Consider the following 23,429-nt stretch of genomic DNA (forward strand, 5'->3'; position numbering starts at 1 on the left):
GTTGAATTTGATATTTTGTCATTTGAGGAGACTCCTGGGCAGAGCAGGAAATGCTGGAGAGATCATATCTGCTGGCTTAGAAATGAAACTACACAGCAACACACAGTCTGTCTTTTGTTTTTCATTTTTACTGGATTAGCAGTACAGTACAACACAACAATAGGTAGTTAAATTAGTATCAAGCATGGCTAACTGAGAAAAGCAAAAGCCACAGCAGATGTAACAGCAATCTTTTTTTCTTTAAGAGTGGAGTGTTATTCACACAGAGTACTGCAAGTAGGATGGTGTCCTCCTTTATGTCTTAGACACTGTAATGCTGGGATTTTACTTTGTAGTAGTTAATGCAGACTAAGCTAGGGGGCGCACAACACGAGAGAAATCAAGTTGATGCCGTCAAATACAAATACAGCAAGCAACATCAGAATATTACAATAATAATAATAATAATAAAACCGGGGTACAAGGTCTGCTCAGACAAGTGAAAGCAGAAACCCAGGAGTTTTTAAATGGCTAAGAACTTCTGCTCTCTAACTTCCTTTTCCACAATGGGCACTACTTGTGGGATGAACGAAGATGAAGCCCAAAAATAGAAAGTGAGGTAAACATCTATTCTCACACAGAGTGGAAACAATAAAATTTCACCTTCCAGATTTTTTGGTGGTTTTAACTGTAATAAAAACGCCTGCCTGTAAGTACCAGGAGCCACTTGGCTGAATGCAATATTTTGATTTCACACAGTGACAGCAGAGAATTTACAACAGCGTTGTTTAACCAGCTGGTTTGTATTTTGATTTAACTGCATTGTTTGAAGTTGTGTGAGACGGTTGCTATACTGGTTATAACATGACTAAATCCAACAAAGGGTAAGAGAAACTGCTGTGAAACACGCCTCCTACATTCACAGAGGAAAAAAGAAGCAGGGTGATGCCCACTAAGCAAGTGTACAATAAAAAATATCTGCATCAGAGCGTGGATACAAAACAGAACGTTTCACATATTCTGCTTGGTGGTGAGTGAGCATACAGTTAGTCAGCAGCTACTGGACGCAGTGCAGAGTTATGGTAACACTTCAGTGGCGCTTATGGGAGGAAAAGAAAAAGAGCAAAATCAGCATAAAAACTTTCTAACTAAAGGAATAATGATTCAGGCTGGAACTTTATCTTAACCAACTCAGAAGTGAGTCAGTTCTGTGCGATCTGTGCACACATTTCTCCTTCCTTTCGCAGCCAGGTCAATCTTAGTGCAGTGAAAAAGAATTTTCCCTCTTCCTCATTTCTTAGGATTTTTTTGCATATTTGTCACAGCTATATGTTTCAGATCATCAAACAAAGATAACCTGAATTTTTAAATGATGATTTTATTTATTAAGGGGAAAAAAGTGATCCAAACCAAGCCGGCCCTGTGTGAAAAAGTATTCACCCTCATTGTGGCACAACCTGTTATTAGGCAATCAAGTTTCACAATCAAGCGGTTGTGATCATTGTCGATGAGTCTTTGACACCAGTGTGGAGGAATTTTGGCCCACGCATCTCAATCCGATTCAAGTCCCGACTTTGACTAGGCCACTCCAAAACACTTTTTTAAACATTTCAGAGGTGGCCTTGCTAGTGTGTTTTGGACCATTGTCCTGTTGCGAAAACACGAACTGACGATCAGACGGGATTTTTAGGTAGAGAGCAGAATTAATGGTTCCATCGATTAGCCAACACTGCCACCACCATGTTCTCTTTATGAAATGCTGTTTTAGATTTACACAACATGTAACGGGACTGAAACCTTCCAAAAAGTTCAGCCTTTGCCCACAGAATATTTTCCAAATGTGAGATGAGATTTTTGTTGTGTTCAGTCAGCTGTGGTTTTCTCCTTGGAGCTCTCCCATGGATGCCATTTTTGCTCAGTCTTATTATTTTTTTCCCAACTGTTGAATCATGAACTCTGACCTTAACTAAGAAAAGTGAGGTCTGCAGCTCTTTAAATGTTGTTCTGGGTTCTTTTGTGAACTCCTGGAGTTGCCCTGAGTTGTCGATGCGCTCTTGGAGCAATTTTAGTGGGGCAGCCACTCCTAGTAAAGTTCAGCACTGGTCCAAGTCCATTATCCTCCGTTTGTGGATAATGGCTCTCACTCTGGCTCACTGGAATCCCAGAGCATTTTTGGATATTTCTTTTTTAAACCAATTAATAAATGAAATCACCATGTGAAAACTGGATTTTGTATTTACTCTGATTATCTTTGTCTAATAGTAAAATTTGTTTGATGATCTAAAACATGTAAGTGTGACAAATACACAAACAAACTAAGAAATGAGGAAGGGGGCGTATACTTTTTCACAGTCCTGTTTGTATCTAATATCTACAATTTGGCAACACAAAACCTCAGTGTTCTTTTTCTGAATGTCACAACACAGATTTTTGCAACACTGCGTTTCTCTCTGCGGCATCTCTCCTGACAGGACAGAAGACGGTATGGAGGTGTTTATCTTGGAGCGCAGCCTCTGGACCAGCCAGTGACTCCAGTTCCACTTCTTTTATTTCACTTAGAGAACTTCTGCATCTCTGCAAGAAAGAAAGATGGATTGAGTTTGAGGAAGAGAGTGTCAGGTGATTTATGATAGATGTTCGCATGTGTCTGTGTACCTTTGTCGAGATCAATGAATTTTGGCTGAGTTTTCACGTGGGCTTTTTCTTTCAGCAGGTTGTTCTTGTAGTCTAAACACAGAAAGACCACATCTAATCCCATCTGAGAGATGAACCAATATTTTTTTACACTCCACTCTTTTCTTTCTCTTAACTCACCGAATCTTCTTTCCTCCGGGCTGCACACATTCACCTCAGTAACGTCCATCTCAAACTCATCTGAGCAGCTCTGACTTCTGCTGGGCCTATCACAGTGAGGGGGACACACGTGGGTGAAGAAAGCGGTTATATGTGTGTGTGTCTGTGTGTATTGTCAGCACTCACCCCATATACGACTGAGGATACATTTCTGCAAACACAAGAACATTTAATGAGATTCAAAAGAAGGGGGAAAAAAAGCAGATTCTGAGTGATTTATCTGAAATCAGCCGTCAGCTTCACACCTTTGGTCGTGCGTCGTCGTACGATGACAACGATGATGAGGACAACAAATGCCAGGAGCAGGAAGGAGGTGAGGACGTAGCCCAGAGGCAGGAGAAAGTGGTGCCTTTGCTCAGGCAAGATGACGGTGATGACTCGCGGTGATTCAGCCTTAGCTGTCTCTGAGCAATAGAAGAGTGACAGCAGTCAGCATTTCTTTTTCATCTGTTCTTCATCTTTTCCCTCACAAACAAACCGGTGTGTCATTACGTGGTTTACAGATGTAGTAAACAAGACCGGAGCTTCCATTTGAACAGACATTACTCCTGTCGTGAGTGTCACATTGTTTTTTGTTTTGGACAGTGTACCGGCTAAAGACTTGGAGGGAAAAGAAAAAAAAAAACCCCCACAGATTTCTGCTGAGACTCATCTTGTTGTTAGTATTTTGTGTTTACACCATAAAGACACGCTCTCCTTGCTGGTACATCCGGTGGCATGGCTCACATGAGACGACCTCTTTTTTTTTATCCTACACATGTTGTACTAGATTTCCTGCTGTACGACATGCAAAACACGTTATGGAAGTGAGAAATAATTAGTCGTCTTTTTTCTATCTCAGCACGGTTCTGCTGAGTATTCACAAAGAGAGGATCAAGGCGAGTCTGGTTTCATTTAGCTTCATAAGGAAAAAAAAAAAAAAAGAGTTAAAAAAGTGCAAGGCAGGAGGCAGCTGCGGACCTCAGACTCAACATATTAAAGCCAAAATGAGATCCAGACTGTCATGCTCTGATTTACTTTTCCTGGCAGTAAAACACAGAAAAGCGACAAGCGCGAGAGAAGTGAAGGAAGCAGTGAGAGCCGAGGGAGAGGAAGGAGACGATGAGATGTTTCTCCAGAGGTATGCCTCACAGAATAAAGCTAGAAAAGATTTCTAGCAGACATCCCAAACACAGCACATGGACACAAAAAAGAAAACATAAAAACAAAACACATCGACGTTACAAATCCTCTGATTGTTTTATAAAGACTTTTTTCCTCCCCTGACATGAGAACATGTGTGTTTTTATTCAAACTGGCCGCAATGACGGTGCTAAAACTCCACGGATAAATAACTCTAATGGGAGGGAGGGAGGGAAAGGGTGACCTACATCTCATCGACCCCATTTCATCAACAAATTCCTCGCTCCCTTCTTGTTCTTCTTTCCTCTCTTTCTCCCTCTGTCTACCTTTCAGTTTGACTTTCGTCTTGTGTGACCAGCTGTTTTGCAGATGAGGCACGCTTCCTGTTCTTGTCCAAAAGCTGCAGAAAATGGCTCCTTTCTTTATATGTGAAGGGAAAAAGTCAGGCGAGCTCATCAAAGCAGAAAAATAAGAAGGACCCAGCAGAAGGCAAACAAAAGTGGGGTAATGAGTGAGACAAATTCTTGCTGAATGCGTGGAGAGAGCCAAAGTCAACACGGCAGCAGACAGACGAAACGAGAGAGATAGGAAGACATAATACTGCAGTAGACTACTGTAATGTCTGAGAGTGCAGAGGAGCAGGCAACAAAACAGATAAACCAGCACCATTCCCGTGGATAAAATCCTACTTTATTATTACAGCTCTGGGAGCGAAGGATTAATTGAGTGGGCAGATCTGGACTTCAGTCCTGTGACTGTATGCAAGAGATTCCACTGAAATGAGATCGGTCTTCTTGGCATGAACTTTAGGCACACACACATATTTACACACACAGATGGACTCAGCCATTTCTAAAGCCGTCTCAATGATTTTCCCACATTGATACATGTGCCATTAGCAACTTTGCTTCAGTTACCTTCTGGAAAAACAAACCCATGCACCAGAAACTCTCTCATTATCGAAGAATTTGAGGTAGGCTGCTGGCAAGCCATCGTGCCAAACACCCCTCCTCCTCCTCTCCACTGTGTCTTTTCTCTTTTACTGATGTCCACCCAACGAAAGAACTTTTCAGACCAGGCAAAGAGTTGAGAAATTTGTGTGGACAGAGCAATCCCTACAAACCTTAAATGTGCAACTACACACATACGTGAAATTTAGACAAACGTGAAAAGTGGCGAGGGTGAGGCTTAGAGGGTTTTGGCGGAGGTTAAAAGGCCTGGCATCAAAGAAGCTGACAGTGCAAGAAATAAGAGGGTCTCTTCACCCACACCCTTTCTTTTTTTTCTTCCTCTGCTGCTACTTCTTTTGTAGAGTGTGAGACAGTGAATGAGGACAAAACAAGACGGGATGAGTGAAGGAAAGAGCAGATGTGTATGTTTCCCCTTCTCCTAATCGTACACATGATAGTTCAAATCCACCAGGTCATAAAACATTCTCTCTGCTAAGATACTCATGCTGACAAGAGCAGGAAGAAAGAGACTGTGTGTTTGTGTTTTTGTGAGTTACCCTTGTCTTCGCTGGGCAGTGATTTAGCCGGCATTGTTGGCTTAACCAGCGAAGGCTCCACTGTGACCTGAAATACTCTTCTCTCGTGGAGACCGCAGTAATGATGGTGGAGGTGGCAGGAATACAGCCCCTGGTCTGCTGGCTGTCAGAACACAAATACACATTAAACTATATGTATATAAAGTCAAAACCCTAAAATGGGTTGTTGTTAGCAGACAGACAAATGGAAGAAAATATCAAAGAAGAGTGAAAAATAGGACCGAGATTGTACAAAGGGCATCAGTACAAACTCTATTAATATTAACAATATGAACTATACAAATATAATGAATTTAATAGAAATTAAATCCAAGTTTATTAAAAGATTGAATTCTCTTTAAAGATTTTTTTCACATCAATATTTTATTTTCACTGTGTAATGAATCGTGGCTAGAAAATAAGCCCGTAATCAAATGTTGCTAGATTGTTTTATATCAGCCACCCCACCTAAGCCCATCCCAGTGGCTGATCTGATCTAAAAAAAAGATTTTGGTCTTAGATTGTGAGAGTAATGTGTTTTATCCATCCTCTGTACTCAACAAGGGATCGATACAGGCTCAAAAATGCTGGAAAAAAATATTACATGACTTACAAGCTGCAAATCTTCAATCTGGCAGTAAAATTTTGCGTCGCATCATTAACACTAGTAAAATTACAGTAGAAAAGAAATCAGCTGGTTCTGAGAAGATTAGATAGGAGGTCCTCACTCATTTTTCATGGAATGACCCAAGACTTTCTTGAATAAGAGTAAAGCTCTGTGATTATACAGTACTGTGCAAAAGTCTTAAGCAATTCCTCATTTCTTCATATTTTGCTAGGAAAATGTGAAATAGGTCCATACGTTATTATAAATGGAGATAGAGTATATTAGGAGCGATCGTGGCTCAAGAGTGGGGAGTTCGCCTTGTTGCCGGTTCGAGCCCCGGCTTGGACAGTCTCGGTCTTGTGTCCTTGGGCAAGACACTTCGCCCGTTGCCTACTGGTGGTGGCCAGAGGGCCCGGTGGCCTTTGTCAGTGTGCCCCAGGGAGGCTGTGGCTACAATGTAGCTTGCCATCACCAGTGTGTGGATGACTGGTTGTGTAAAGTGCTTTGGGGTCCTTAGGGACTAGTAAAGCGCTATACAAATACAGGCCATTTACCATAAGACAAAAACAGTTTGTACATAATAATAATAAGCTTGAAAGTCAATATTTAGTATGACCACTATTATTCTTCAACACAGCCTGAACTCTCTAAAGAAAGCTTTTTTTCGGGTCATTTTTTAAAGTAGTTCTCAGGAATAGCTCTCCAGAATTTTGTTCTATTCTCGGCCACAATGATCCAACACTGCTTCAATAATGTTGAGGTCTGGGCCATGACTGATAGTGTTGCATTGGGCGTTTTTCTATCCAGGTATGTTTTTACTGCATTGTCAGTGTGTTTAGAATAATGTCATGCTTTCCAGATGTATTGCATCATGGATCCGTCCAATAACATCTGTGGGTCTTTGACAAGATTCCCAACACCACTGGCTGAAATGCAGCAGGAAACCATGACAGAGGCTGTACCATGTTTTACAGATAGCTCTAGATACTCACTGTTGTGCCCCTCTCCTAACCCTGTTCTTTTATAATTTGGCATACCTTAGCCTTTTCTCCCTGCGCCACCTCCTTAAAAATTGTTTCCTGACACAAATTTGGCCATGAATTAAAAGCGTTACTTGACAATGATCATGATGGTCATTACATCAGATCCAAAGTGCAATCGAAACACTGGGGTAGTCAGCTAAGGATCTTTGGGCTTTATAATGGTGAGAATAACAGCTGAACAATGCTACTAACTACAAATCACCAGAAAGGGAAAAAAATGTATGACAAAATCATAAATTATTATCAATTCCTTGGGTCCTACATGTGCAAGACTAAAAAAAACAATATTGCTCAATAGACTAACAGGCAAACCTGTTTACTTTCACCACAGAGTTGAACAGCAGAATTTAGCAACATCTGGGATTTGTCAAAAATACATTTGTGCAAGAGTCAGAAGTGAATTGTTGATACAGATTTTTTCAAACACCCCCTCAGTTCATGCTCTGTATGAAACAAGCTGTTTTAGCTCCTTTAAGGGCACTCTGTGAATTCAAGAAAATCCGAAATAAATTTAAACTGTGCATCAAAATCTTATTTTTTTTTAAAGTTATTGAAGATTTTACATGTTGTACAGTCATTAAACGCTGGAAACACAGGACAGTTTAAAGAAAGCATTAAAAGCATTCATGAGTGCATGTAAATGCCTGACCACAGCTGTATGTAAGACAGAGAAAAGAAAAAAATTAGGCCCATGTTAAACACATCTGTTTTCATGCATCAGAGAAGTTGTGCCGTTACACAAAACTGATATCTGAGAAAAAAAATTGTGTTAATTTTGAAAACTTCTGCCTATGGTTTTTTGTAGCTAGTTTCCCGAGCCTGTATATAAATGAAATGTTATGATTTATGAGATCTGCTTGCTATTATAACAAATGGCAATAACTGTTGCTGTTGGGTTTTTTTAAAACTGCATTGGTTGCCCAACATATTGTGGTTTAAAACCTCATTTTTCCCAATGGAGCAATAAAGTTTGACTTGAAAAGAGATGCATTACTAATGAGAGTTTCATCTGTTCTGGAAACACTGTTTACATGTATACACACAAATACACGCTTTTGCAGACGCTTTTATGCCAAGAGCATTGGACCACAGATTTGTTAAAGCACAGATGAACCTCATGAGAAGTGAGCCTATACCACTTTTGTTTAAGTAGCTCTCTTTTAAAAAGCTCACACATACGCACCTGCAGATCAGATATGGTGAGTGAGAAGTCTCCTTCGGAGAAGGCGTGATTGCTGATATTCATCTTCCTCTGAAGGAACAGAGGTCCATAGCTCCGCTGCTCCCCAGAGGCGTACAGGTCCACAAGCCGGTCAGCTCGGTCATGGGAAATTCCTGGAGCCTGACGGTCCCAGTGAACCACCTAAAGAGCCAGATATATCAGTTAATGTACAATTGTAGTCAAACATTTACACATGTTAATTATGAGCATGAATGCAATCATAATTTTGGACTTTTAATGATTTCTTTTCCAGGGTGGAATGATTGTACAGCATACATCTTTAATGATTAAAACAAAAAACAAAACAACAAGAACAGGGTGCACAAGTTCTGAATTTATTTAGGATTTTCTCAAATCCTCGAGTCAACACACACTTAATTCAATCTTTTAATAAGTAGTGCTGAAAGTTCTACAATGTCTTTTAACAATGCCAAGGCCTATTAACCCCTTGTTTAACTTTTTGTTTGTGATCATGATTGATGACAACTGATAGTTTATCTTTGGCAACATAAAAAGGATTTGTTTGGCAGCATCCATTGGACTGACCAATACTCAGAACAACAGGAAACTCCAAGGAACTCAGTGAAAATCTAACAAGGAGAACTGTAGATTCACACAAGTAAGGTCTCTTGGAGCCATTTCTAAAACAACTGCTTAATCCAAAATCATCACTTAAAACAACTTTATGTATGTACAAGTTATTTGGATGCATTATTAATTTGCCAAGATGTGGGCAAAGACCCAAACTGTCTTGGCAAAGGCAATTTGGGTCAGTTTGGGCAAAGACAGTTTCTGTCACGGGCTGCGACGGCAGACCGTGGAGTTGTAGAGAAAGTAGGGCCCAAACGCGAGACTCAAGTGAAGGACAGTGGATTTATTTATGGCGAGTGGACAGAAACGACAACTATATACAATTCAAGCACTGTGACTCCTGTGGCGATTCCTCCAAGAATCCCACACAGTGCACGTGTCCATAGCAGTGAAAAGGTGACAACTCCAAAAACCCGATTCCACTCTGTGATTTCCCCTCGTGACGACGTTCCTGACTCCCGACTCCTGGTGACACAAAAACACACACAGCTCAGCAGGCAGCCTTTAGTAGCGAAGCCGATCACAACACACTAATCTACGGAGGTACTTAACAGGTTCGACTTAGTATGATCCCGCGCCGACTGGGGCTCCGCCACCTTCTTAAATAAGGCGCCCCTCATGAAGCCATCAGCTGCAGCTGGTGAGGGCTAATGGGCGGCAGGTGCGGCAGTCCCCAGTGCGGGAACACTTCCGGGTCGCAGTCCCCTCAGCGACCCCAAAACATCCGGGAGCACCCAGGGAGAAAGGACAAAAAGGGAGAGAAAACCACCATAACATATGGAAAAACATATACAAGAAATACATGAGCTCTGGGTCATCAGACCCAGACCATGACAGTTTCCCTCTGATGAGAGGAAATTGGTGAGGATGTTCTGGAACAACCCAGGAATCACCAAGCATCAAGCCTGACATTAACTGGAAACTGCTGGAAGACCAGCATCACTGTCCATGGTGAAGTGAATTTTAAATCACCATGTACAGAGAGGGTGCCGACCAAGAAGGAAGCTCCTGCTCCAAAATAAACTCTTTTTTTTGCAGCTGTCCATATGGACCAGTCAAATGCCTTCTGGAGAAAAATAAGACGGTCAGATGAGACAAACATTAAACTCTTTGGATATAATGAGAAGCGGGATGGTTGAAGAGTTAAAGGTAAGGCTTTCAAACCTAAGAACATTGTACCAACTGTCAAGCACAGTGGTGACCATCATGCTCTGGGGCTGTGTTGCTGCTAGTGGTACCGGTACATTGTACAAAGTAGATGGAATAAGAAAGAAGGAGGATTGCCTCCAAATTCTTCAAATTCACCTCAAATCATCAGCTAAATGGTTGAAACTTGGACACAGTTCGGTGTTTCAACAGGAAAATGATCCCAAACACGTCAAAACTGGTTTTGGAATAAATAAAGTAGATTAACATTAAGCAACTGGAATGGCCTTCCCAAATTCCCGAACTCACCTCATTGAAATTTGAGGACTATGCTTAAAAGATATCTCAATCAACCAATTAAATAACCTCTACCATTTCTGCCAAAAAGAGTGATTTGCACTCAGTTCTTGTCATTAAAGTCATTAAACATGTATGCTGTACAATTGTTACACCCTGGAAAAACAGTTCAAAGAAATAATCCAAAGCAGATTAACCAGGACATGTACATGTCAATTGTAATGTTAAAAACAAATGTTAGCTCTTGATCTGTCTCGGGAAACAAGTAGAAACACCTGCTGATCCTCCTCCTGGTCGCTCCAGTCTGTCCACACACTACGTCGGTTGGTGCACGGCAGCACTGCAGTGCTCCCAAGCAGCACCACGAACACGGCATTATGCCCATTCCAGTATCGCTGTTCTTTACGGCCTTTGTGGAAAAAACAAGTCAAAGGGGTTTGTGGATTAATACTAATGTACTTCAGCTCACGTGCTGATAGCTGATAGAGTGTGATACATACGTGATTTAGTGACATTGAGCTGGACTCTGACTGTCTCGTAAAAGTTGCAGTAGAGATGGTGGAGGTTGCAGGAGTACAGACCTCGGTCATTCATTGTCACATCTGTCATCACATGTAGAAGTACAGCAAATCAAGCATGGCCACTTAGGAAACAGAAGTGCAAACTTCATATTAAAGCAAACCTTTTTCCAAAACCTTTTAGATTTAATGGCATTTTTTTTTTCATTATCAAGTAATGTAGTTTATAGAGGCTTCATATTTATTCCTTTGTGTGGCATTTAGGTATCTGTGAAACCTTTGTTGACTCTGTGTTTGAGATTTGGTGTTGGATGGTAATCTATGTAAACTGGGCATTTTAGTTTTTGGTAATGGGGTGGCAATGGGGACCAGTTGCGCACTGACGGGAAATCAGAGACAAATACCGAACTAAATCACTTGAAAAATTTCCACACAGAGCTTTAATGATTTTAATCATAGCCAGACCGACTGCCTCTATTAGAAGACATGGTTGCCCTGTAACAGTATAGTGGTCACACTGATGCAATTTAGCCATACCTCTGCATGGAAGAGAGGTGATAAGGGGATGATATCTGATTGTGAGGGGAGTGTGTCAGGATGCATTTGGCTTTCTACCCTAACAAATATCTAGATGGTCTTTGATTTTAACTGCATTTCAGTGGCAATGATTCACCTTTCTTTTAAAATATTTGTCTACATACTTAATATGTGATCTGAAATATTTGTTATAAGAACATAACAAGCAAAGCCACAGTGAGACACACCAACAAAGTAATGTTGGCCAGTTACAGTTACACATGAAAGACAAAAACAGAATGTGTCTGTATGTGTGTGTGACCTTTGATAACCAGGGAGAAGTTTCCATCTTTGAAGGCTGTCGGGTTGAGACCAACCCTCCCCAGATTGTAGGAGTTGTACATCCTTTGTTCTCCTGCTGAGAACATGTCCACTACCCTTTCCATGGCGTAGTCCGGATAAGCCCGGTACATATCCCAGTGGATCACCCTCTGCCTGTCTCTCACCCTGTCCCTGGTCCACACCATCCGGCTGCTCACACACTGCAGCACCAGCTTTGAACCAGCGCGGGAGCTCACATTATAACCTGCCACAACCACGCTGCTGCTCTCAGCCTGACATGACACTGACAAAGGACAGACAGGGTGTAACATTTTTAGTACTCATGGACACATAGATCACATGTGCACACACACAAGGAGAAACCTACCTGCAGTGAAGAAGCAGGCCACAGGGACTGAAAAAACAAAACAAAAAACAGTAGAAATAAGCAAAAGGGTTAATCACTTAAACAGATATTCAGACCAAATCTGTAGGTCCCTGCATCTGAAAATGCATGTATGTGTGTGCATGTGTGTGTGTAGGCAATTTACTGCCGGTGTAAACTAATATATATTGCTATCTGGAAACCCTTTTGGGCTTTGTTTTTGTACTGTGCAGTTAGGCCTGATTGAAATGAACCCTCCCTCAGTGTTTCTCATCTCCGAAGAATGTATCTGCGCTGTAAGTGTGGACGGAAGTCTGGTTTTAAAATCAGCCCAGAAAGGTCAAATACATCAATCTACCTTAACGACACTAGAAACAAACAAACAAATCTTTAACAAATCTTTCAAACGTTCTTTCACCTCAGAACAAAAGGAAAAACGAGGAAAAGTTACTTAGTAAAATATATTTTTAATTTCTTTAGAGTGTTCTCCACTGCTGAGTCCAACTTCTAAAATACTTTAACTCACGAATGCAAAGTCTATCCACGCTTGCAACAAAAGCAAAACAGTGCTTCACTCCAGCCTACTTACTGTGGATCAAGAGGAGAGTCTGAAAAATGATGTCGTCCCTCTTGGTTTTCATCTTTTCAGTTTTAAGCCGATAAGTCAGTGTTCTGCACCTGGCAGTCCGCCCTGAGCATGAGAAAATATGTCCAGCCTGTCTGTTCGCAACAGCAACCCGTCAAGGTTAGTCACATTTCAGAGTTTGGAGAGACCTTCGCTGCCACAGCATTAAGTTAGAGCTTCACCACAGAACCAAAACAGAACCGAGCGGAACTGAAATCAGCCGGGAAATGAAACCCGACACCGCCAAGTAAACCTCCTCTCACAAAACCCCCGACTAATTAGCCTACAATAAAAAATCTCAAGAGAGACTTTTGTTTTTACACTTACATTCTCTTACTTTTCCACTAAGTTGTGTTAATAGCTGTACATCATTACTTTTGCAGTGGTGACATATTGGTATTCGTATTAGAGCACATTTCAAAAGCCACACTATTTTTCCAGTAGCACTCAGCATAGTAAGCCAAACAATCATTTCCAAGAGCATAGCAGATAACTTAACGACGACTAATCTCGATAGGCGCAAAATATTTTATATTTTGGGGTATTTAACCTGATGAAGAAATCAGACAAATCAACAGGTCATCGTCTCTTCTAATTCAGCTCAATAACGACACCCAGCGGTTGGTTCCGCTCTCAAGTGACCACAATAATTTAATAAATTATACTGTGTTTTGGAGCCCATTGTGCCATTTTGTCACTACGAAGGCCAAGTTCGACATTCACGTGAAAGACATTAAAATCCCATCGTCACAAAAGAAGCGTTCCCATACCGGGAGTCGAACCCGGGCCGCCTGGGTGAAAACCAGGAATCCTAACCGCTAGACCATATGGGACACTGTACTCACCAGTCGTGTAATGTTGCATAATACATGTACGCAAACGCATGGCACCCAACGATCATTACCTTTGTCTGTTTTTGTTAAGTTGTATTCTTGTTATTCTGATTTGCACGAATTGGAACAATTATTTGTCTTCAGTAAATTTCATTAACAATTTGTCTTCAGACAAAAAGAAAAATTATGATTGTAGGAAACAACATCGTGTTTTCAGGCAACATTACCCAGCTTTATTTTTCCTAATTTTTCACAAATACCAGTATTATAATGTGCTTTCTTGTTTTTGAATTTTACAAGTAAAAACACATAATAACAACCAAAAAATCAAAAGCGTTTAAATTCAGAGTACATAAATAAAGTTAATTTAATGAAGTATATTTTGACTTGGAGACGCGGAACGTTAGTTAGGGAATTGCTAACAACCGGCGCGTTTGGATGTAACACACCAAACGCTTCCTCTGAAACAAGCGAACTCATTGAAGGGTTTTTGGCTGAAGGTAAACGAGCCGAGCAAGTGAAGTTATTTTGAATAATACTGGGAAATTGTACACATATATTTCCCTGGACATTGTTAAACTGATGGAATTTTGATGTTTGATGTATATTTGTGTCTAATATGCAGTTAATTGTGTAATTGGTTGCGCTGTTAGCTAGCACGCCTGCTCGGTATCACCGCTAACTGCAGCTAGCAGATAACCCGGTGTCACAGCAAACTTGAAACCAAAAACTAGAATCAGCTCTCAATATTTGCTTTATCTTGTTGGTACTGTACATTAATCTTACGCAAATAACGCATCTATCTTTTTCTAGATCCTGCGTTTAACGTTAAAAGATGTTTTTGACCAGATCGGAATATGACAGGTAGGTGCAGCACAAACTGCTTTGTCATTTATTGAGCGCTTAACAGAGGGAAATGAACAAACGAACGAGAGCACACAGGTGTTTTATTGTCTACCCGAGAAAGAAAGCCCGGTTAAACGCCGAAAGAAAATATAGAAAATACTGATTTCGTTAAACCCTTATTGTAACAGTGTCTCTACAGCTTGTATCAGCTAGCAGCTAATAATCAATGTTAGGAAAAAGTTGGTTTGCTTTCACTTTCGGTATGCCATCCTTTTCAAGCTGAGCGTTTATTTACTTTACTGTTATGAGGTAATAGACGTGCAAATAATAATAGTGAAAAATAACGTTTACAGCTATCTTTAATATATTAATCGTTGTTAAAATTTCTAAACTTTAATTTCTGTTTTCCAGAGGTGTGAACACATTTTCTCCTGAGGGAAGATTGTTCCAGGTTGAATATGCCATAGAGGCAATAAAAGTGAGTACTTCACAGGAATCTTTAACTATTTCTGCGCGGTTATTAAACAAAGTGATTATATTCAAGCTCATCTATTTTCTTTGGCCTGGCTTTGCTCTTCTAGTTGGGCTCCACAGCCATCGGTATCCAGACTTCAGAAGGGGTATGTCTGGCTGTGGAGAAGAGGATCACCTCTCCCCTGATGGAGCCCAACAGCATTGAGAAGATCGTGGAGATTGATAGTCACATTGGTAAGTGGAAATGGACCATGACAAAGGATTAAGGCTTTTGTTGACATAATATTACTGGCTGTTTTTTGTAATGAGAAAAGATATCCAGTCAGCTAAACCAGCTAATTGATTCTTTGATTAAAATTGGACTTGAAATGCATGTTATTGTTTTTGTTTTTTTTACACAGAAATCCAGTGCAATATTGTTAAAGAAAAAGAAAAGCAAAAATATTTATTATTTTCTTTTTAGCCCAGAAAATATTATTATTAATTGAATGTACACTTCAATTTCCAAAAACTTTTATTCCCTTACAAAAAAGAGAAATGTGGACAAAAGCAACTGAAACCGTCTAGATCAATAGATTGAAACAACCTAAAGAGTCATTCAATGTGAATTCATTAAATCTTAAAAAAGATTCCAGCCAGACCCTCTCTGATTTACTTCAGAGCACTGATTTTAAATATTTTTGCAATTAAATCAGAGCCATTTAAACCAAGCATTGCTTAAACCAAATATTATTAGATTTAGTTTTTTGGCTGATATAGTTTGTGTGACAATATAGACCAAATTAAAGCTGTTAATGAAATTATTTTTGAAAGCATCATCTCTTTATTATTTGGTCCCTTTGCAAGACTGTAAAGCAGAAAATAGATAAATAAACATTTTAAGTAAACAAAGTGCCATTAATAGTACTTTAAACCAGAGAATATCACTGGGCTACTCCATGTAAAGATTGGTGAAAATATCTTAAAGTTCTCTCTTCTTTTTTTTCCCCCAAATATTTTGTGATTGTCAGTGTGTCGTTTTTTTTGTTTTGTTTTGGGGTTTTTTTTTTTGCAGCCCTCTGTTTAAGGGAGAGTATTCATCTTTTTAAAAAAAACACCTCGAGAAATGATTCTCTTTCCTTTGCTTCAGCAAAAACTCTTTGGTATAAGTGGCTTAAATTAGTCAGAACACTGTCTCGCAAAGCTAAGCAAATCAAGTCCTCAACTTTAATTTTCACACTGTTGTTGTAGCTGTTTCAGACAAATTTTAATCATCCACATTCTTGCACAGTAAAGCTTTCCTTCGGATTACACGAAATTTCATCTCGTTTGTCTCACTTTGATGGTGAAGAGTCTTGCTTTAGGCCACAGCTTGTGAAAGATAAATGCAATTTAGTTTTCTTTCTTTTCACGTCTTAGGCTGTGCCATGAGCGGCTTGATAGCTGATGCCAAGACTCTTATCGACAAAGCAAGAGTGGAAACACAGGTATGATTTCAGAGCACAGCGCTGTATAAGGCATATTTAGAGTGCTGTGTTTATCTGCGGTTAACCTGTATGTGCTCTGTTTCAGAACCACTGGTTCACTTACAATGAGACGATGACAGTGGAGAGTGTGACTCAGGCTGTGTCCAACCTGGCGCTGCAGTTTGGTGAGGAAGATGCAGACCCTGGTGCCATGGTGAGTCACTCAGCCAGTGTTTGTGTTTTAATTTTGAGATGCAGACCTAAAAAGTTTGATGTTTAACTTCTATTTGTGTCTTTGCTTTGTTTTAAACAGAGTCGACCTTTTGGTGTAGCGCTTCTGTTTGGGGGAGTTGATGAAAAAGGACCTCAGCTGTATGTCAAGATAATTGTTTATTATTTTAAAATTTAAGGGATATTTGCTTGCTTTGCTTAAACACATGTATCGTTTTTTTTGTGTGTGTGTAATACAGGTATCACATGGACCCATCAGGAACTTTTGTGCAGTGTGATGCTCGGGCCATCGGTTCTGCATCTGAGGGAGCACAGAGCTCTCTGCAAGAGGTCTACCACAAGGTAATAACAGCCATGATACCATAGCATTGTACCAACCATATGCCTGCATTACACGCTGTGTAATTCACTCATGTTATCCAGTTAAGTACGGTACTCCTGTGTTTTCTTCACACTCCCATGTCATGCTGGAACACAGCCTGCTTCAGCGGTCAGATTGAGTCCACTTAGCTGGTACAAGACAAGTTACAGCTGATGAGGATATTTCAATATCAGTGTCTCAACTTCCATCACTCTGTTGCTACAAACATACAAATAGTTTTCTTGGACATTTGTCCAAGATGGGAAACCAGAAGTTCTTAAAAAAGAAAAAAAAAAAAAGGTAAAAAAAAACACACTCTTAAGCTACTTTGGCCACAGCACCCAAGAAATGTAGAAAAAAAAACCTGTCTCAGCTTCCCAAAGCTTCAGCTGAAATATTTAAAACAAAATTTCTGGAGATGCCACATCTGTCTGTCTGCGCTCGTCCACTAAACAGTGATGCAGTTCCTGGTTTGTGGAATAACCATAAACTTGTGGCTGGGATGAATGATCGCTGTGCTGACTAATTTAGGTTTTGGTTAAGCGACGTTTAAGGAACATGAAATAAATCAGTCAGCACAGAGAAGTATTGAAAAATGTTGACAGACATATTTTAGACATTTATGTCTGGTATTAAATGGTCATAAATGGCGAGAACATACAATTTTTGTGTTTTACTTATGTATACTACACTCACAGGCATTTATAATTTAATATATGGCTTAGCTGGCAAGGGACAATTTAAAATATGTCCCACGCCTTAAAGAGTTACAGGGAAGGTTTGACTCAGGTCATTTAACATTTTGAATATAGTAGGGCTGCCACGATTAGTCAACTAGTCAAGATTACGTCGACTATCAAAATTGTCGACGACTGATTTAATAGTCGACGCGTCGTTTGAAGCTTTGTAAGATCACAAAAGACGCAGGAATAAGTAGTAGGATTTAAGAGTGTAATAACGGAAACAGAAGATGGCAGCGCTGCATGTATAAGGATGCCAGCTGCCGTTAAACCCCGAAGAAGAAGAAGTAGCTCTGTCCCAGAATTCATAGCACAGTTTCCAACAGTTTCCAACAATAGACCCTGTGCACAAGAAAATGCTAACTTCCTGGTTTGAGACCGGATGTGGGGTTGTACATTTCCGGTAGCTTTACTTTGCGGTCAATCGCTACTGCGAAGATATACTCCAAAATCATGTCCAAAACTCGAAAAGGGAAAGATCGCGTTAAGTTTATGACACAACAGTGGTGAGTGTTCCCACCAGAAGGTGGGAACACTCACCACTGTTGTGTCATAAAAAAAATCTAATGATCAAAAAAGCAAAAAATGAAAAATTGCTGAACGATTGCTGGTAACGGTTTCTATACATTAGTATTTACGAAGGGTATGTTGTGACTTACCTTCAAAATTACAGCGGTCCCTCGCTATAACGCGGTTCACCTTTCACCTCGCTGTTTCGCGGATTTTTTAGTGCAAGTTTGCATGCTTATTTTTATTTTTTTTTACATCACATTGTGTCCTGATCGCTGCAGATGATCTCCTCCGTGACCTCTCTCCTGTACAGTATAGAATCGCTGCATCGATCGCTAGCAGTGTGACTCTGAAGTGCAGTACTGTATGTCCACGATGTCGACGAAACGTTTTGCACCGTCAAAAAATAAAATTAGCTACTTGATTTCACCTATCGCTGGTTATTTTTAGAACATAACACCCGCGATAAATGAGGGACAGCTGAGAAATATAACATTTGAATCCATTTTCTCTTTTGCCCTGAGACGTGGGGAAAAAATATCGACAAGTCGATGAACATCATTTACAGATATATTGGGTAAATGCCCAAGACATCTATAGAAATGTAAATCACCGCTTGATTCATTCATTTGCTTAACTTGTTTTGGACCGTAAACAAGGCGCGAATAGGACACCGGAAACAAAGCTCCCCACAGGAGTTTCCGCACCAGAAGTAGCATATGCTAACGTGCACGTAGTCTATGGCGACAGCTAGTTAGTTTTAATACTACTCTTATTATTCTTTCTGGGTCACAAAATTAAACGTTTAACATATTTTCAGGCGAGAATGTAACTGTATAAACCTCAAATATCTGCTCAGTTTTTCAAGACACCACATATTTTCAAAAGCGCTCCGACGTTTTCGGAGACGTCTGTTACCCACTAGCTCGATAGCTAGCCGGGGGCAAGGCTCACTAGAGCCCGTGAGAACACTGGACTCCCAGCAAATCGTTTTCAAACCCACCGCCGTCTTTTGCTACTCAGGTTAAACATGATATGTAAGTCACTTAGATAACTTAAAAATGTTATTGTTTGGCTTTTTTCAGTATTTTATTTGTTCCTGAGTAAATCGGCAGTGTTGGGAAGGTTACTTTTAAAATGTATTCCACTACAGATTACAGAATACTGTTGTCTGGGTCAACTTTGCTAGCCAGAGACAGAGAGAGGCGTTGAAAGGCTGCTCCAACGGAACTTATCCGGTTGTTCAGTGATGACGTGACGAATCCTACTTCCGGGCCTAAAGTAGTCTGCGTTTAATATGGCTTTTGTGTTGTTAACATGTTTAATGTTATGTATTTTCTTCTATTTAATCTCAAAAAGCTTCTAAAACAGTCAGTGATCACTGTTGACCTCCCTCGGCTTTTACTACCGCTAATCATTTATTTAAGCTCAGTTTTTAAAACCTTAGGATGTAACTACAGCCCAGCCCATGCAGCAGTATATGAATGACTAACCTCGTATTGTGGATGGATTATCTCAGTTGTTCTCCTGGCTGAAGTTTGGTCCTTTTACAGCATCCTGCCATGTGATTACATTTGTTCCTGACCACTGAGAACACTCACGTTAACTTTTATCAGTGGAAAAAAAAGTTATCTTGTTTATATTATGCTAACATAGCTGTGTCGCTAGCGGCCACGTAGCACATCATTATATACCAGCTAGCCAAACTTCAGTAACCCTACAAACGTCACTGCTGTTTAGTTTTCTGTCTTCATTTATGTTGGAAGTGATAACAGAGCTGTACGTTTTAATTTGTTTCCAAAACCCCGCAGTCAGGACATGCTATATTGTATTTAGATAGCAGGAAGTTAGCTCGCTAGCTTCTAACTTCTAACTCCGTTAAATGTCATAAATTCCGTTTTCATGAATTGTTACACCTGGTAGAGCAGAACGCTGATCATTTTATTAAAGATGAAAGACTTTAGACAGTTTTTCAACTCTCAGTAATGCCATAGTGATCGTTTGATATATGGACCTGCAGCGGAGTTTAGGTCCAGACACGGCTAGTGACGTCAGACTGAACAATCGGATTGTTTCGGAGGAAAACACGAACACAGCGTACAGTCGAGTCTTAATAGCTTACTTACAACTGGGCTCATCGGGCACTCTTCTTAGCTGCAGTGGTTATTATTATATTTACATGCTTCCAGCTCCCTTTTCTCCTCGATGACAGCTCCTTTTCTCCCTCCTCGCGCTCACAGACACATAACGCAGTCCATTCTCCCTGCAGCATGGACTACACTGCCCATGAGGCTACATTCTTTAGGGCTATGCAATAATTGGGGCTATGCCTGTAGCATTCTGCCTATTAGCTTAGCACAACAACAACAAAAAGGCGCCGCTCTCTCACCCAGGAAACACAGTCGCAGAGAGCGTGTCATCCTGTAACCATGGCAACCGTAACGCTGCCGCCTGGAACAACAGAACAGCTGTCAAACAAAACCCAAACAGTCCTGACCCGCAACAATATGAAACAGGAAAGTACCGCCGTGTAATCCATTTATTTCAACAAAGTAACTGTATTCTAAATGCCACCTTTTTAAACGGTAACTGTAACGGAATACAGTTGCTCATATTTTGTATTTTAAATACGTAACGGCGGTACATGTATTCCGTTACTCCCCAACACTGTAAATCGGTTTGGCTGAGATTAAAGTTATAGTTTTTACACAGCTGAATAAACGTCAAGCAGACAGCTGATTATCAGAAGTGTGAGATGCTCGAGAATATACTCCGGTGTCCTGTTATATTTTAGATAGCAAGGAGTTTATTAAACTTCACCGAAACAATCTGCAAATTTCATTAAAATTTAATAAACTATCATCTTGTCTTTATTTTTAGTTAGCACAGACCTTAAACACTTAAAGCTGTAAGCTAATGATAGTTATATAAGAGCAGATGCTGCTGGTGCAATAAGCTGTACGTTTTACGTCCAGTGGATGATGATCTGATTAGTCGACTAATCGCAAAAATAATCGGTGACTAGTCAACTATCAAAATAATCGTTTGTGGCAGCCCTAGAATATAGTCAGAATTTCTCCATGATGGACGGGTGTATGTTGTGAAAACTATGGACACGCAGATTTGAATAGTTTTGTCTTTTTGTCTTTCCCTGTCTCTGGAAATCTGACAGTCCATGACATTAAAAGAAGCCATCAAGTCATCTCTCACCATTCTGAAGCAGGTGATGGAGGAGAAGCTCAACGCCACCAACATTGAGGTTTGTCCCACTCTGATACTTGATGCCAGAAGGTTGTATCTGTCCATTTCCAACCAAATCAGCTGTGTTATTTGGACTTAAGTTGCAAAGACCTGCTGTTGTCTAAATGGTTGTTTTTCACACATACTTTCTTAATCTGTCTCCTCTACAGCTGGCAACAGTAGAGCCTGGTAAGACCTTCCACATGTATTCCAAAGAGGAGCTGGAGGAGGTAATCAAGGACATCTAGAGCAGGAAAGACTTGGTCTCGGTTTCAGTTCTGGGCACGAGGGAAGAGGGTGTGAAGGCGCACCTGGGCCGAATGTCACAAAGCAGCCACAACTTTCTATCCGTACATTCTCATTATTTGCTGCATTCAAAATTGCAGTGCAGAAGCAGTTTCTATATACGATCCAATAATTTTTCTTTACGTCTCTCAGTATCTGTACGTGTCTGTACAGGAGTCTGACCGGGACTTATAACTGAGTGGCAAGGGGGAAAAATGTGGGGGAGGAGTGGGAGGGGTATTTTTGTTACGAATCAGTACAATTAAACTGTTGTATTCAGAAAGTTGCCGACTCTTTGCAGTTTTTGTTTTTCTTGTCTTTCAACTATGGTATTTCAATAATATCTAATTAGTATTAGTAAACCGTATTGCAAACGCAGCGTAACTGGTTTAGTTTTGTGCTCATGATACCATACACATGTTAGCAAAAACTAAATTGAAGGCATCATCCTTTGTCAAAAAGGCCTGTTTATATACACAGTCTCCCATTTTCAGAGGCTCAGAATTAACTAAACAATTGGCAAGTGCTTTCATGACCAGGTTAGGCCTGCTCCCTTATTTGATGAGAAGTAATGCAGATGTAATGTCTTAAATTTATTCAAAGTATTGAATTTGTGTTTCATAACTTTTTACTAATATAAGTGAGGGATTCCATGACTAGGCTGAAAATCTAAAATAAACTGATCAGAGAGAGCAAAAAACCTTCGGAGCAGCCAAATTGGCAATCTGTTTCATGATTTAGAAGAAGGAATCCACTGATCAGTTCAGCAGGAACAGAAGGATTGAAAGACCACAGGAGACAGCTAAAGTGGATAATTATAGAATTATTTCCATTGTTTAAGAAAAATAACTTTACGAGTCAAGGACAGGCGCATCACTGTCAAGATCTGCAATCATGTTTTTATGATTGGAGAAGGAGTTTACAACAAGATTCAAAATGCTGATTATAAAAACAGGAAGGCTGGAAAAGACTTTTTTCTAGAAAGAGCCTGCACAGTTCTGGAAAAAATTCTTTGGACAGATGACTTTACCAGAATAATGGAAAGAGAAAAGTATGGAGGACAGAAACGGGTCATTATTTGAGGCATACTACATTATCTGACAAACATGGTGGAGGCAGTATTATGGCTTGGGTATGTGTGGCTGCTGATGGAAGCAGCAGGATTCTCAAGTATACAGGCCTATACACTCTGCTTATACTCCAAATGTTGAAAAACTGATTGGACGGTGCTTCACAACTGAATCGAAGAATAATGCGAAAGAAAGGTGGCTGATGTAAAAGCCTGCAGAGCATCTCGACCAGGATGATACATGATGTCCATGGTTTCAAGACTTTACACCACAGGTGTCGAACTCCAGGCCTTGAGGGCCAGTGTCCTGCAGGTTTTAGATCTCACCCTGGGTCAACACACTTGAATCAAATGATTAGTTCATTACCAGGCCTGTGGAGAACTTCAAGACATGTTGAGGAGGTAATTTAGACATTTAAATCAGCTGAGTTGGATCAAGGACACATCTAAGACCTGCCGGACACTGGCCCTCGAGGCCTGGAGTTCGACACCTGTGCTTTACACAGTCACTGACTGCAAAAGATTTCATTCAAAACACTGAAAACAATCCTTGTATATTGTAATTATCTTAGTTTGGCTAATTAATTTTAAACCTCAGAAACAGGGTCTAAGTATAAAATGGCTGTAATTCCTCAACTGTTGATG

At 40.3% G+C, this 23,429-nt stretch overlaps 2 protein-coding genes, 1 long non-coding RNA gene and 1 other non-coding gene across 4 annotated transcripts; 1 reads left to right on the forward strand and 3 right to left on the reverse strand.

Annotated features, from left to right (window-relative positions):
- Positions 1-98: 98 nt before the first annotated feature.
- Positions 99-13,129, reverse strand: LOC147330440 (matrix remodeling-associated protein 8-like). Its single transcript, XM_086291965.1, has 12 exons — positions 12,715-13,129; positions 12,129-12,155; positions 11,742-12,044; positions 10,886-10,987; positions 10,661-10,794; positions 8,313-8,492; positions 5,462-5,603; positions 3,078-3,236; positions 2,959-2,983; positions 2,794-2,879; positions 2,635-2,706; positions 99-2,553 (listed from the first exon to the last, which is right to left on the reverse strand). Exons 1-12 carry the CDS (start codon positions 12,764-12,766, stop codon positions 2,531-2,533), a joined length of 1,305 nt encoding a protein of 434 aa, XP_086148091.1. The 5' UTR covers positions 12,767-13,129; the 3' UTR covers positions 99-2,530.
- On the reverse strand, positions 9,206-10,654 carry LOC147330441 (uncharacterized). Its single transcript, XR_015129087.1, has 2 exons — positions 9,495-10,654; positions 9,206-9,407 (listed from the first exon to the last, which is right to left on the reverse strand). It is a non-coding gene; the product is annotated as an uncharacterized LOC147330441 (long non-coding RNA).
- Positions 13,130-13,511: 382 nt separating the features above from the next.
- Positions 13,512-13,583, reverse strand: trnae-uuc (transfer RNA glutamic acid (anticodon UUC)). The gene has a single exon. It is a non-coding gene; the product is annotated as a tRNA-Glu (tRNA).
- Positions 13,584-13,978: 395 nt separating this feature from the next.
- Positions 13,979-21,938, forward strand: psma5 (proteasome 20S subunit alpha 5). The gene is made up of 10 exons (XM_086291966.1): positions 13,979-14,083; positions 14,397-14,447; positions 14,841-14,907; positions 15,011-15,137; positions 16,302-16,369; positions 16,455-16,562; positions 16,662-16,720; positions 16,819-16,921; positions 21,363-21,449; positions 21,601-21,938. The coding sequence occupies exons 2-10, from the start codon at positions 14,419-14,421 to the stop codon at positions 21,676-21,678; spliced, it is 726 nt and encodes a 241-aa protein (XP_086148092.1). The 5' UTR covers positions 13,979-14,083; positions 14,397-14,418; the 3' UTR covers positions 21,679-21,938.
- Positions 21,939-23,429: the final 1,491 nt, after the last annotated feature.

Source organism: Aulonocara sp. 'chitande type north' Nkhata Bay, linkage group LG5 (assembly GCF_057382095.1).
Source record: "Aulonocara sp. 'chitande type north' Nkhata Bay isolate Kocher_YH1m ecotype deep benthic linkage group LG5, A_spYH_male_GT1.1, whole genome shotgun sequence".
Classification (NCBI taxonomy): Eukaryota; Metazoa; Chordata; class Actinopteri; order Cichliformes; family Cichlidae; genus Aulonocara; species Aulonocara sp. 'chitande type north' Nkhata Bay.

Coding starts and splice junctions, on each gene's coding strand:
- LOC147330440 (XM_086291965.1), bottom strand. CDS start 12,766: ATGAAAACCAAGAGGGACGACATCATTTTTCAGACTCTCCTCTTGATC. Junction 12,156..12,714: donor GACTCTCCTCTTGATCCACA/GTAAGTAGGCTG, acceptor TTGTTTTTTCAG/TCCCTGTGGCCTGCTTCTTC. Junction 2,554..2,634: donor ATTCATTGATCTCGACAAAG/GTACACAGACAC, acceptor TCTTTCTTGCAG/AGATGCAGAAGTTCTCTAAG.
- psma5 (XM_086291966.1), top strand. CDS start 14,419: ATGTTTTTGACCAGATCGGAATATGACAG. Junction 15,138..16,301: donor GGAGATTGATAGTCACATTG/GTAAGTGGAAAT, acceptor TTCACGTCTTAG/GCTGTGCCATGAGCGGCTTG. Junction 16,721..16,818: donor GATGAAAAAGGACCTCAGCT/GTATGTCAAGAT, acceptor TGTGTAATACAG/GTATCACATGGACCCATCAG.